The sequence below is a fragment of the Artemia sp. Qi Xiang Cuo genome, chromosome 19, assembly GCF_049724085.1.
Source record: "Artemia sp. Qi Xiang Cuo chromosome 19, ASM4972408v1, whole genome shotgun sequence".
Classification (NCBI taxonomy): Eukaryota; Metazoa; Arthropoda; class Branchiopoda; order Anostraca; family Artemiidae; genus Artemia; species Artemia sp. Qi Xiang Cuo.
Window position 1 is genome coordinate 33,139,471 of NC_142812.1, and position 15,247 is coordinate 33,154,717.

Below are 15,247 nucleotides of genomic sequence, written 5' to 3' on the forward strand. Positions count from 1 at the left end.
TTTTGGTGCTTTCATAAGAGCTATTTATTCTAATTGTCGGCCCTTGTGATTAAGGGATGATTCTTAAAGAATTGGAAAAAAATTGAACTTTAGCGCAAAGAGCGAGGTATTGACTAGGGGGTAAACCCCCCTAATATACGTAATAAAAAATACGAATATAGAAGTTCGTTACGTAAGTTATTTCGGAAGTTACGTATATTTATTACTAATAAAAAGGTTCATAAATAAAATTAATCAACTTTCGAGAAAGCCATTTAGCTAAAAAAAAATGTAAAATTAATATGGAAATTTCGTTTTAATTATTCTTGTATGGTGAGCCAAAATCAAAACCAGCATTAATTGAAAAACGTTCAGAAATTAAATAAAAAAGGCAAAGTTTTTTTAGCTGAAAGTAAGGAGCGGCATTAAAACTTAAAACGAATAGAAATTATTCCGTATATGAAAGGGGCTGTCCCCTCGTCAACGCTCCGCTCTTTACGCTAAAGTTTTTTATTGTTTTAAAAAGTAGAGATGTGCGAAAAAGTAAAACTTTAGCGTAAAGAGCGGGACGTAGAGGAGGGGACAGCCCCTTTCATATACGGAATAATTTTCGTTATTTTTAAGTTTTAATGTCACTCGTTACTTTCAGTTTAAAAAAAACTTGCTTTTTGTTATTTATTATTTGAAAGGAATGGATATCAAAGAAGAAGAAGATATTGATAAGGATTTATTGTTCATGTCTACTAAATCTAAATTGTTTTACACTGATAAATAAAAAAATGAACAGCAGAAATGACAAAATCAACGGGCAAATTTTCAGCTATAGAAGCAAAATGGAGAAAGAAAAAAAGTAAATAAACTTAGGGGACTGATTTTGTCACTCAAATACTGTACTTCTTAGTACAGATTTTGAGGTGGAGCGACCCAGCCGAAAAACAACTTCTTTCGAACTTGGAGAATCAGTAGTAATAAAACTATTTAAAAAGATCAATATAGAATTTATTTGTCTTTTTTTCACTTATATGTTAATTATATCCTTCATTCTTAGCATTTGTCATATTTATAACTGTAAAAAAAAATTCGCCGCTTATTCCCAATAATTGAATAACTAGAGTCCATTGTCAAACCGATAGCATTTGTCATAAATTTAGCAAAATCCTCTTTAGCAAATTCTATATGGCTAGCTAAAACATTCCAAATCATTGTTTATTTTTGTTTCTATTTTTTTATTTTTTAGTTTCTGGGGGTTTCTACTTTCAAAAGTCTTGTTTTAGTTGACATTACAAAGTTAGTTGTATAATAATATCATCCGCTAGAAGCAATACTTCGCTATTAACTGAAATTATTTGAAAAAAACTATGTTTTCTAAAGAGTTAAAGAGGCTGAGTCACAAGTTCGAACCTTAAAACGTACAGGGATTAGGAGGTACAGTTGGGGGGCTATCGCCCCCAAACCCTCCGCTTTTGCAGCCTCTTGTTAAGATTTTTATTTTGGGGGTCTACCGCCCCCCCCCTCCCCCCCTTTTTCCCTTGCAAAGAAATACTTTGCAACACGAAAGAAGTCTGCTTGAATTTATTATTGTAAGAACATCCTTTTGCATCTCCTTGATTAGAAACAGTTCTGAGCCTGTTCGCTTGATTTTTTAAAGGAGATTTTTCCCTAACCGAGAACAAGCTATAATGTGATGAACTTGGTATGACCAACTGATTGCATGCTACGAGACTTAAAAAACCTTAAGAAAAGAGGCTGCAAAAGCGGGGGTTTGGGGGGCAGCAGCCCCCCAACTGTACCTCCTTATCCCTGTACGTTTTAAGGTTCGAACTTGTGACTCAGCCTCTTTAAATCTTTAGAAAACGTAGTTTTTTTCTAATAATTTCTGCACGTTTTTGTACAGTTTATTACTTATATTTGCTTGACTAACTGTTAGCTGATCGTGTCAGGAGTTAAAGTTGGGGGACTGCCGCCCCCCATTACTCTGACGGGGAATCAAACTCGGGTCTTCCGTTTTACAGACAGTAACATTTACCACTATACCATCACAGAATCTTTTTAAGTTGTTTTTAGTCTCTGCAATCTATTTCCGACGCAAGCAAATACAAACAAATATTTTTGTTTTTCGACAAAAAAAACTTATGGGAAAGAGCTGGAATTTTTGGAAGCTTACAGTCGGTCTTGTCAGGTTAAGAGGACTATTTTGATCTAATTTAATAATGAAATACTATGCTTTTAGGAATTTCAAAAATTAACATGGGCTCTTATAGAAAACGAGGTTTTTTTGTAAATGTAAATTCGGAGGATAATTTTTTCGGTCTGAAAATATTAAAAGGCCCTAACAGGTCGAATTCCGCTTCGAATGAGTCCTCATTCACCTGGATCCGTTGCCAACTGTGGCCTGTAGGCGTGGCTGATTAAAAAAAATAAACATGATATTTGGTTTTTGGAAAACAAGAAAGGAGTGATCGGATTGAGCTGAAATTTTGAGGATAAGCTCACAGGCCCTAGTAAAGCTTATCTTCTAAATTTCAGCCTGATCGGACAACGTTAAAGGGGGGCTGTGGTGGAAGGGTCAAAACTTCCGGCCCACTTTCCCCCATGAAGATAAAGTTGGAGAGGGGTGGAATTTTGCATGTTTCTTAGTTTGAGCTTAGGCTACAAAATGCGATCACCGCCGTCTCTCTGCGACTGCTAGGACAGGAAATCGCTTAACATTGTGGTGGGTCGCCTCTTTAAAGAGGCACAAGTGTGCCTCCTTGATACTCTCCCTGTTAACTTCGGCTGGTCAAGGCTCTAGATTTGGAGAATCTGCTTTAGATGCAGCTACTGTTTTTTTTTTATGAGAAATAATTGATTTAGTTGATTCTTATAAATTGTTCGTATAAAATCACACTTGTGTTATCAGCTAATGACCTTAACGAAATGTTTTCAACCCTTGTATTAAATGCTTTTTAAGTTGAATTATTAGGAGGTGAGTGTTAACGAATCCTTTCAAAAAACTGTGATTACCTCCTACCTTTTTAACTTCAATCATTTATCTTCAACTATCTTTTACAACTAAATGCTCTTTTCTTCTTAATGGATTTATCTCCCTCACACTAAAGAGCTCAGGAAAGCTAGAAACTGATTTCGTATTATATCTCTATCCATTTTAGATTCATAATTGAAGCATATTTTGCTCTAATAAACAACTATATATTCAGTTTTGTTAATTCATTGGGGATCCTCCAGAATGTTATCTCTATTTTCCAAACGATTTATCCGTCAAGTTTTTTTTTTAATAAAAGAAAACAATAATCTGACGTTTACATTTATTATGAAAATATACCTTTTGCTTGCACTTTGGACAAATTTCTAAAAATGATATAATTCTCTTGCAATATTAAAAGAAAATTGTTATCTAAATTTTCGTCTACTTGTATAATTGGTAAGTGTCTGTAACTAATATAACGTCTGCGTAATGCAACACACAGGCAGGAGCCTAAAGGCAAGCGTAATCTCCGGAGATATTTAACAGCTTGCACCAGTGCTTCCACTTCAACTGTATTTTGAGGGGATTACATTATTTTGAAGGTGTTTCCCCTAAAAATTTTTAACCGGATAATTTTTCATCACAAGCCTGAGGGTGAAATTGAAATATTGAAGTCTAATATTACAACTGAAAAGCTAGTCGTACTACGAATACTCCGATCTGTTCTATTAATTAACAATAGCTGCAGTTATTAATCAAAACTATTAGCCAAAATTGATGCAATTATAAAAACTATATGATTAAAAAGCGAATAGAAACCGAATTGAAAAAATGAAACCGAATTCTGATGCTAATTCTTAAACAGGATGATTGAAATGATTCGCTGAAAAAGAATGATTCCCAGGCCTCTGGAAAAGAACTTTGCTTCCTAAAATAGTCGTAGCATATAACTTACTATTTTTGTCATCTAGTTTTTATGCTTTCTCGAGTGTATACCCGAAACTCAAACGAGCAGCACCTCTGTCTTGATAGTCCTTAAGCTTCTGAATTCTAAATCGTATTCAACTATAATTCTACTCTTTTTTGACACCCAAATACCTTGTCGCCACACTATTGGAGTGGAAGCCAAAAGGTGTACAGTAAATTGGTTTCCAATCAGCCGAGGGAGCAAGTGTTTTCATTGTGTTTTTTAATGCCTGTGGGCAAGCGAGTATGCATACAGATTAAACAGATTACATATAGTCTGTAACTCTCACCAAAGGTTACTAATTACATACGTAGTTGAGTGAGTTTACCCTTTTGTCCCACGGTTCGATGGGAAACTTCCGAGAAGTTTTTTTTGTCAGGGGGCGGGGGTAAGATTACTTATAATTTTGTGTTTGGAAAGGGGACAAAATATTATTTAACCGATCCTCAGTAAAGTATATGTGTTATAGGTTTGTTTATAGTTTATCGTCTGGTGGCCTCTTTGGATTTTAATTCTGTAGTTTTGCGGACTTAGATAATACAAAAAAATCGGGATTGTGTATTTTATGCAAAGTGCAATGCCAAGTTAATTATTTCTGTGACGATCGAAGTCTGATCTATTATTTAGACTTATGTATCTAGATACCATTTATTATATGGAAACGTGTACGTAAGACCCGGTACGAACGTAGAAATTAGTTTTGGGGAGAGAAGAGCTTTTTAAAATATAGAGACTATGGGGGAAATTGAAAGATTATAATTAATGTCATCTATTTAATCGAACTCTAAACCCAACTAACCTGAGCTGTTACTTGTATTCTCGCTAAGGTCAATCTCAGTCGTTCTAAATTAAAATCCCTTGGTTTATATCTTTTTGAAATTCCTCCACGGACAGAGTAAAACTGTTGTTTTGATATTGTTCTTCAAGACTTTCGATTTTATCTTGTTTGATTTTATTTATTTTTTGCATTCTAATCTGGTTTATGTCATTTAATTAGTTATCATGTTTTCCTGTTTCTCAAATTCCTTTTTTTCTCTTGTTTCTCATGTTCATTTTCTCTCTGTCTCTTTGTAATTTCTCTCCCTCTCCCTCATATCCCTTTTGCTGTATTTATTTTGTGTTTGATGGGATAAGATTGGTAGTCCATTTGAATGCCATGAAGCATGTAGGCCGAAGTATTAACATGTTAAAAGATAAAGTGGAATTCCAACTGTGACCAAATACGAGGGAAAAAAATGAGCCAATGTTTTTAGCGAAGTATGCCAAAAACTTGTTTTGGTGTTCTCCCAATTTTAAGGGTTCTATTGCAACTGAACCTTCGTGCAGCTGAAGCCCCATGCAATTTAACCACCGTGCAACTGAACTCTTGTGCAGCTCAACCCCCGTACAACTCAACCTCACTTAAATGAACCCTCGTGCAACTGAACCCTATTTAATGAACCCCCGTACAACTCAACCCCCGCAATCAGTTTTTCAGTATTCTGCAAATATGAGGCAATATCATGGGGTAAAGTACAAGTTGGAATCTTCACATATTCTACTTTGTTGTAATTGTTCCTTTCTTAAAGTCACGAAATAAATACCTGTGAAGATCATTCATAAAAAAAAACTCTGTTTTGTTGTCACAAATGAAAGAAAGTCAGACGTCACAAACCAATGAAGCTAGATAAATTTGTTCTTTTTTTATGTCCGTTAATGGAGGTTCCCCTGTCCCTGTCTACATACTGTGATTATTTTTATACCTTTTTTTTGTTATCTTCACTTTGTGATATTTTCTCAGCTTGTAGTTCGTTAGCATTTGATTTGAAAAAGGTTAATTGCCTGTTTTGGCGGAGAGCCAAGACACGAGCTATTTTCGCTTCGTATGAATATTTTGGTGTGAATTTTTCAGATGAATCAGGCTTTTCCTGAACATCGACTAATAAACATCTGTGTTGAAAATCTCTGAACTTCGTGAATTTATATAACGGAAAGGGCTCACGATTCCAGGCTGATTTTAGAAATCGTGTTCTGATATCTGGTTGCTGTGGCAAAAGCTGCCGCGCGTAATATAAATTTTCAATCGGGTGAGCGCAAAAATGAGTTTGTCGCACCGAAAATCGATATAATTTTTGAAAATTTTGAAAACCCAAAAATCAATTATCTTCCTGTGTTGGTTGTCCTCGTCTAAGTCCCCTAGGTTCAGTCTACTCACATTGAAAGTTAATTATCAATATGACAAAATCCCATTTGGTTTATTTCGGTGTGTCAAGAACCGATGCAGCCGAAATTAGTTTAAAACTTTATAGTTAATACATTACGTGCGCTTTCTTTAAAATAATTAATAAGATTTCTCAAAAAAAAAAGAAAGAAAAGTGAAGAGCCATAGTAAATTTATAAGAGCAGTGGAATAAAATTCTATAGTAATCCAAATATAAAATGACCGAAAATTACTACTATAGAATAAATTAAACCAAAAACAAACAGGAATTAAAATAAACGATCATAGAAACCATGAGGGTTTTGAGGGAATTGTGGAAAATAGAAAACATGGGGCTATGTGGGCTTTAGTGATCCCCGGAAGAGTAGTTATTGGACTTTTCGACTATTTTGAACAAGATAGTTATAATTTTGATCAGATGTCTTTAGGAAGATTGCAGCTAAAAAGGGCATGGGAGGGGTCTGGTTAATGACTACCATATAACTCCCCATTGGTGGAAAAATAAGATAACTTCAAGTTGCGGTAATTGGAGTTTGCCAATGATGCAAAACTAAACTTATCCCTGGCTCCCTGTCTAAGTCTTAACTTCTCAAAAACAACGACAAAAAAAACAACGTACTAAGTACATGGAACAGAGTTACATCAGATGCAACGCTATAGCGTTGCCTATACTAAAGAGCCATAAGGATTCAATGATTTATCATTTATTAAAATTTTTCCCAGAAGCATTTCATATGGAAGGGTTTGTCGTATAAACATCGGACGGAAGCTTATTCGATTGCAAATCGAGAGTTCCAGTGCCCTTTCTAAGAGGCAAAAGCGATCGGAGGGCAACCAGTCCCCTATGCCTATTTCTCCCCAAACGCATCGGATCAAAATTTTTACATAACAATTTTGTTCATTATAGTGCAAAGGCCAAAAATTAACGCCCTAGGTATTTGCCAAACCCCCCACGGGCCCAGGGCAAGGGTTGTAAATTATGCAAGTTGGACATTTTTCAAATATAAGGTTTTATGGAAGGGGTGGTCGTATACACTTTGGAGGAGGCTCATTTGATTGGAAATCGAAAGTTCTAGTTCTATTTTTAAGAATCAAAAGTAATCGGAGGGTAAGAAGCCCCCCCCTCCACAAATGAAATTTTCCCCCAAATGCATTCGATAAAAATTTTGAAATATCCATTTTGTTCAAAATAGTCAAAAGGTGAGCTAACCATGCATTCGGGATTGAAAACCCCACAGGAAGCCCCCGGGGCAAGGGCGTTAAGTTATGCAAGTTGCCCATTTTTAACACATAAGATTTTTGGTACTTGTATGATGAACCCCCTACCGCTCAAGTTGTTCATCCATTGACGTATTGCAGAAATGTTTTTTTTTTCGTTAGTTTATTTCACTTAGCGTGAGACAAGACAAATAGAAGTGACTGAATAGATGGAAAATATACAATTGGGCTATGGATTTGCACATTAAGGGGGGGGTGTAAAGTGTTTGCACAGTGCGAAGTTAGAAAACAATTCTTACTACATAATATGCAGAATAATTGTACCTAAAACATTAGGCATGCAGACCCTCTATACTTTACCCCTCCCCCCACCCCACCCCTAATGTGCTAATTTATAGCCCAAATTTGTTTCTAAATTATTATTTTTTATCATACTTAGGTATATTTCATTAGGATTGAGCGTCAGAGAAACATATTAGAAGAATATAAGGTAGTGTATATCATACAAGTACCAGATTCTTACGGAAAAGGTTTTTGTATAAACTTTTGAGGGGTCTCATTCGATTTAGAATCAAAAGTTTAATTGCGCTTTTTAAGAGTCAAAAGTGATTGGAGGGCAGCCACCACCCCACGCCCTTTTTCCCCCAAATACATCCGATACAAATTTTGAGATAGCCATTTTATTTAAAACAGTCCAAAGGTTGAATAGATATGCCTCCTGTGATTAGACCCCGCCCCCAGCCTCTAGTGCAAGGGCTTTAAGTTATGCAAGTAATAAAATCCAAATTCGTGTTTGCAAGGCGGTAGACGCCAGCCGGAATTTTAAACAAACTAAATAAAAAAAAAAGTTTTTTAAACTGAAAGTAAGGAGCTACATTAAAACTTAAAACGAACAGAAATTCCGTATATGAAAGGGTCTTTCCCCACCTCAACGCCTCGCTCTTTACGCTAAAGTTTTTTAGTGTTTAAAAAAATACAGTTGTGAGACAGAGTCAAACTTTAGCGTAAAGAGCGAGGCGTTGAAGAGGGAACAGCCCCTTTCAGATACGGAATAATTTCTGTTCGTTTTAAGTTTTAATGTCGCTCCTTACTTTCAGTTTAAAAAACTTGTTTTTTTTATTTAATTTCTGATCGTTTTTTAGTTAATGCAGCTTTTATTTTGGCTCACCGTCATTGAATAAGTAAACAAAATTTGCATAAAAAATTTTTAATTTTCTTTTGCTAAATGGCTGTCTCTAAATTTGGTTCTGACGTAATTTACAAATTAACTTACGTAACGAACTTCGATATTCGTATATTTTTCTTCTGGCAAGAAATACAGTTGCAGATTTTTGCAGATATGAGCTTGAAACCTATGTAATAGGGTTTTCTGATACGCTGAATCTGATGGTGTGATTTTCATTAAAATTCTTTCACTTGTAGGGGATGTTTCCCCCTCTCGTTAAAAAATAAGGTAAGTTTTCTCCGGATAGTAACCTTTGATGAGTAACACTAAAACTTAGTAAAAGTTATATATTCAAACTCGTCATTATCAGCCCATTTTTTTGATAAATTTATTGACGTCAGAATTACGTTTTTAAAAGTAACTATCATTATTGAGCCTTATCGCTTCTTTTTTTCTTATTGTTTTTTTTTTATAACTTACATGTTGTTACTTATATAAGGGGGTTCTCCCCGTAGTAAATACCACGCACTTTACATTAAAAGTAAAAAAAAAATTAATTCACAAACCCCTGAATCACAAAGGCCGTTTAATTAGAATAGATAGCTCTTTTGAAAGTACTAAATAAAACTTTAGCGTAAAGAGTGGGGTATTGACTGGGGGGCGAGCCCCCTCATATACTTAATAATGTCTGTTCGTTTTAGGTTTTAATGTTACTCCTTACTTTCAGTTGAAAAAACTGGTTTTTTTTTTAATTTAATTTCTGATCGTTTTTTAATTAATGCTGGGAAATAAGGCGCCCTCTTCATAGAAATGTCCCTTACCCCAAAGAACCATCCTCCACTGAAATATTCTCCCGAGTAACCCCCTCCTCCAGCCCCCCCCCCCACCAGACAAAAATCCTTCCTGAAAATGCCTGTATACTTCCCAATAACCAATACAATATGTAAGCTATGGGCAAAGTTTATAACTTGCATCCCTTCCCCTGGGAACTGGGGGGGATTAAGTCATCCTAAAAGACATATTTATTAGATTTTTGACTATGCTGAACAAAATGGCTATCTCAAAATTTTAATTGGGTGACTTTGAGAAAAAATGAGCGTGGGAGGGGGGCTATTTGCCCTCTATTTTTTTTGTCACTTTAAAACGGAACTAGAACTTTTAATTTCCGTTACAATGAGCCCTCCTACGATATTTTAGAACCACTTGGTCAATACGATTACCCCTGGGGAAAAGAAAAAAAAAATAAATAAACACGCATCCGTGATCTTTCTTCTGGCAAAAAATGTAAAATTCCACATTTTTATAGATAGGAGCTTGAAACCTCTACAGTAGGGTTCTCTGATACGCTGAATATGATGGTGTGAATTTCATTAAGGTTCTATAACTTTTAGGGTGTCTTCCTCCTTTTTTCGAAAATCAGCCAAATTTTCTCAGGCGCGTAACTTTTGATGGGTAAGATTAAACTTGATGAAATTTATGATTTTAGAAATCAGCATTAAAATCTGATTCTTTTGATGTATCTATTGGTATCAAAATTTCGTTTTTTAGAGTTTCGGTTACTATTGAGCCGGGTCGCTCCTTACTTACAGTTCGTTACCACGAACTGTTTGAAAATAAGAATTGGTTGGGTGGACAAAGTAAAGTGACAGCTCTTTAACTGCTTAGGTAGTAGGCTAACCCTTAGGAGAATACATTTTAGAATACCTCACCTGCCAGTAAGCTTTTCCGGAAATTTTCTCGTAGGCGATATTTTTCAATTATGTCTTGTTGGCTCCTCAGTCGGTTCAAGAAAATGTTTAAGATTGCTACAATTTTTTTTAAATATGGCTAAACAATTTCTTAGGCCACACTGCGTTTTCGTTTATAGTTGAGATGAAGTGAAAATATAATAACGGGTAAAATTTTAATTAAGATTGGAAATTTTTAAAAATATTATAATAAAATCCGAATAGTCGGGCTTCATAACCGGAAGCCTTTATGACAGGAAAGAAAAAGAGAAAAAAACTGGATTAAACAGATTATGACGCACTATAAAATAAATATAAAAGATTAGAAAAACACCTATACAAAAAAAGAAAAAGACAAGCGATAAAACTAATATGCGATATACTATAGTGTTTTTTTCTAAACAAATCTGTCATAACGATTAAACCGCAAGCATAATTCGAGAAAAATACTGTACAGTATGCTGTACAAAACTGCTCTTGTATTTAGAGTTAGTGTCTTCACGATAGGAACGAATGAAACGATTTCAATCATTTTATTTCTACACTTTCATATTTTGTACAAATGATGCACCAAGTATTTTGCCACAATCCTAATAAATGCAGTTCCAGTGGCTCAATGATAGAAGAACAAACATTTCAACTCTTTTCTACTAAGGATCTTGAGATACACAAGTAGGGTCAATTCAGCTTTATCTAAAAGTTTCAACCATAGTGAAAATGATTTTTTTTTTTATTATTATTATTTTGTATGGTTTGCTTAAAATTTGAAATATGATTTTTCCCAAAAAAATCCAAGCTTTGAAAACTACTACTAGTAACAACAACTCATTCCAGCACTGGGCCACGGTGAACCCCAAGCAGCCTGATGCCATCATTGCTGGACACGCTTCTCCTCCACTCTATTCAGTTCAAAGCTTCATCACTCTTAGCCCTTCCCTTCTCTGATGATGTTCCAATTTCCTTTAATTCTTTTCTTATTATCTCTTTCCGCCCGGTTTGGAGACAACGTGCTTTTTGTTTTGCCTCGGTTGGATGGCCAAAAGCACGATTTGCGGGAATCTATATTCCCACGTCCATAAAGCTCGACCTATCCAGCTTAGCCTTTCTTTGATTATAGCCCTAGATTATGGGATCGAGCCACGTTTTTCGCATAGGGTATTGCGTATAGGGTTTGTCAGCCCTTCAAAGAGCCCACGTTTCAGAGCGATTCTTGGCCAATGTCATTGCTGTCGCTTCAAAATTCAAATCTTAGTTCGATGACTTATCTTCCTATTCCCTCAAATTTTTTTCTACTGCGAAAGAAACAGACTGCACCTTAGCAACTCTAATTTTAAGATCTTCCCTGCACCCACCATCTGTACCAGTACTACTCAGATAAGTAAAGCTGTTTCAATTGACTGATTTTCTCATTAGGTAATATTAAGTTTTCACCTTTATCAACTCTAAGCGACCTAGTAATCTATTTAAAAAATAATTTGTTGAATATATTCCTGACCCCTGAACTCTCAAAGCATCCAATATTTTATTCATTTCGGAAAACAGTTTTATCTAGGATCAAATGACTCAAATGACCTGCATAATCCAGAAGATTTGCTAATGGATTCCAATTCTAATTTTTGGTTACTTTCCAACTATTATGTTTTTATTTCAGTTTGCAACAAGTTTTCGTGATACTCTATCAAGCTGGAACATTGGAACCATGCGGTGGCTTCGCTATGTTGGCTACGAAAGAGCTACCTTTAATCCAACTGTCGCAACTTATATTCTGTCTGCTGTATGGCATGGATTCTACCCTGGGTACTACTTGACCTTTATTTTTGGAGCCCTGTTGACTGGTGTTGGGAGGACAGTAAGTCTCCGTCTCTCTCTCTCTCTCTCTCTCTCTCTCTCTCTCTCTCTCTCTCTCTCTCTCTCTCTCTCTCTCTCTCTCTCTCTCTCTCTCTCTCTCTCTCTCTCTCTCTCCTTCCCCCCCCTCTCTCTCTCTCTCTCTCTCTCTCTCTCTCTCTCTCTCTCTCTCTCTCTCCTTCTCCCCTCTCTTCCAGTATAAAAGAGCCCCGTTGTCTTTCTAAAAACATTTTTGTCTTTTTCAGTTGCGTAGACACGTCCGGCCACGTTTTCAAAGCACAAATAGTTCTCGAAAAATTTACGACGTTTTGACATTTCTTGGATCGAGAATAGCCCTTGCCTACGTGACAATGCCATTTGTTCTCTTGGAATTCTGGCCATCAATTCGGGTTTACAGGTAGGTCTTTTTCTTTACTACCTACTTGGTTATTATAGAGTTGGTTTAACTGAAGTCAACATAGCGTCAGAGATTTTGTTGTCCTACCACAACTCCAGTCTTTTCCTTGCATAGAGCACCTGCAGTTAAAAAAACGAAAAAACTAGATAATAGCCATATCTCTAACCAAAACTTGATCAGGCATCAAACTTCGAATTATTGAGCCAGACAAACTTTTGAATATTTGCTGTTCTGTTGCAAAGTAATATAGCAGTTTCTCCTCGCTTTGCTTTTCAAAGAGCGTTTTGTTACCTTTTTGGAAATGCAGACAAATTGAATCAGGCAATTACATAGAAAAATGACTCCTTGTATAATTTAGATTTCTCTTCCCTAATTGTTTGTATAAATCGCCAGTTTTTAGCTGTCTTGACGAGAATGCATCCGTCCCAAAATACTACCCCCCCCCCCCCGGAAATAAATAAAATAGTTGCCTCCCGGAAGCTTCCAAGCATCGTATCCGTAATTACGTAAGTGAAGTGACTCACATTTCACACAAGAAGGATAACGTCTAGATCCCTGTAGTGTCAAGACGCAGGCAGTGCACGGGAATAAAGAGCTTTATTGCGTCATTGTCTGTATGTTTGAATAAAGTGCAGACAGTAATTTGGGTTTTTTTTGGCTCCTGATAGCACCCTATGGACACCCTTAGAAAAACATTGATCGTAGTTTGTAAAAAGAATAAAGTAATTGTAATAGCAATATCACCCAAATCAGTCAGTTAAAAAATGACCAGCCAGTTGCCAAAATCCATGGAATGGAAAAAGATTAAACAAATGGGCCAAAATGGGAAACAGCAGAAGATTGGCCAATAGATTCCATCCATTCCATTCGCATTTCATTTTTCGCTAGTTTAAAAGTGACACCTTTCATTGATATACTAAGATAGTTTAAAAGCAGCAAAAATTTACCGGGTTCCAGATTATAAACAGTTTCAGGTGATAGAACATTTTGTAAAAAATTTAACAAATAAACCTAAACTATAATTCCAAGCTCTGAATATGATTTTACCCCAAATTTTAGATAATTCCAAATTTTCCAAAATTTTAGATAATGGTAATTCCAAAATTTTAGTATGCGTAACATATTATACGTTAATGAGTCACTAGTCACCCTCCCACCCCCCTTAGAAAATCTTCTCGCGGGTAATTCTAAGAAATCAATGAGCGAAATTTTCAACCATGTGTCGGTAAACAACATTCGGTAACTACAGTTTCCAACTATATAGAGATCTGAATGCCTTCTCTGAGGCTTGAAGTATTCACATCAAATCTCAATATTCTATAATTTGGGGAATCATTAGTTCTTTCCTGATTTGACCGGCAAAGTTGATAAATTCGTATGGATTGCAGAGATTGCGTTTCTTATTTTAATGTATCTTTTTATCGCCAAATTTTCAAAACACCAGTCTAGCAAACTGTTCTGTTGTGAATTTTTCTGTATGACTAGTTCTTAATGTCATTTTGAAAAACGATTAGTTTTGTAGAATGGCTCTCAACTACCAACAAAAATAAATTTTGTAATTACTACTTACTAGCTTCTTTTCTCTTGCAGTTCTTTATATTGGTACCTGCATGTTCTAACAATTTTGGCACTTGTCGCCGTTCCTAAGATTTTTCCAGCTCACAGAGAGAAAATGTCAACCAAATCAAAAGGAGTTCAAGAATCGAATTAACTGTGACTGTGATATAACGTGACAAGAAGTTTTGTGTTTATTCGCTTCAGACTTTGCAATTATTTTTCTATGTTGTAACCGTTTTACCTGAAAAATTACCTTCCTTTTTGTGTTTAAAATTATTTTTGTGGCATTTTGTAGTCCTATGTTTTAGCATTTAAAACTAACTCATTGATCTAGTTTCTTTTATAAAAATATAGAAATAGGTTTTTGGATTGTAAAGCAGTCTCCTAAGGTAGAGTTTGTTAAAATAGGTGATTTTTCTAGTATTCGAAGTACTTTTTTTGTTTCCTCTTTCTTTTAAGATCACTTTTTCTACTACTGTTATTATTACTACGAAGAACTCATTGTAGCTCCAAGCGACCTTATATTAGGATTTGGGATGACCTACCTTAGAATTTTTTGGGGGGTTTCATTTAGGGTTTCGAATTAGAAATTTAGAAAACAAGACCTTTTTTGGGAAAAAAAATAAAAGAGAAGAAAAGAGATTTGGAACGAAAATGCCCTTCGCAAGACTCCTGGATCAGTTGAACAAAGGGCGTTAATATACCTACTAAAAGGTAAAAAATTGCAAACTCAAGGAAACAAAAATAAACAAAAACGTAAGAATAAGTATAGAAATTACAGACTTTAACTTGAGCTGCATTTCCTCAATGTAGCTTATTCAGATTGCACGATCCAATGCTTGATATCAATTCTATTTAAAACAGGGCAATTTTCACACCAACTTTCTAATGTATAAACACAGATGACGTATATGGACCATTTCCTTTATAAACTCACTTTGAAATTGCGTACTAAGTGACAAAGACATAAATTAATTTTTTTATGTCAAATACTTGATAGCCGTCTAAACAACTATCTATATGCCTATTGGCTCTTTTAAAAGAGAGAGAGGAGCTATCTGGAGATGTCACGAATCAACCTATTTCCTATATATATGCCTATTGGCTCTTTTAAAAGAGAGAGAGGAGCTATCAGGAGATGTCAGGAATCAACCTATTTCCTATATATATGCCTATTGGCTCTTTTAAAAAGAGAGAGGAGCTATCTGGAGATGTCAGGAATCAACC

General features: G+C 35.4%; 1 protein-coding gene across 2 annotated transcripts in view; it reads left to right on the forward strand.

Annotated features, from left to right (window-relative positions):
• oys (lysophospholipid acyltransferase 6) overlaps positions 1 to 14,349 on the forward strand; it is a 105,000-nt gene extending 90,651 nt beyond the window's left edge. For both annotated transcript variants that reach the window (XM_089105598.1, XM_089105599.1), the window contains exons 9-11: positions 11,873 to 12,070; positions 12,312 to 12,463; positions 14,054 to 14,349. In XM_089105598.1, the coding sequence (XP_088961724.1) occupies positions 11,873 to 12,070; positions 12,312 to 12,463; positions 14,054 to 14,174 (471 nt within the window). In that variant the 3' untranslated portion in view covers positions 14,175 to 14,349. The remainder of the gene's footprint in view (positions 1 to 11,872; positions 12,071 to 12,311; positions 12,464 to 14,053) is intronic.
• Positions 14,350 to 15,247: the final 898 nt, after the last annotated feature.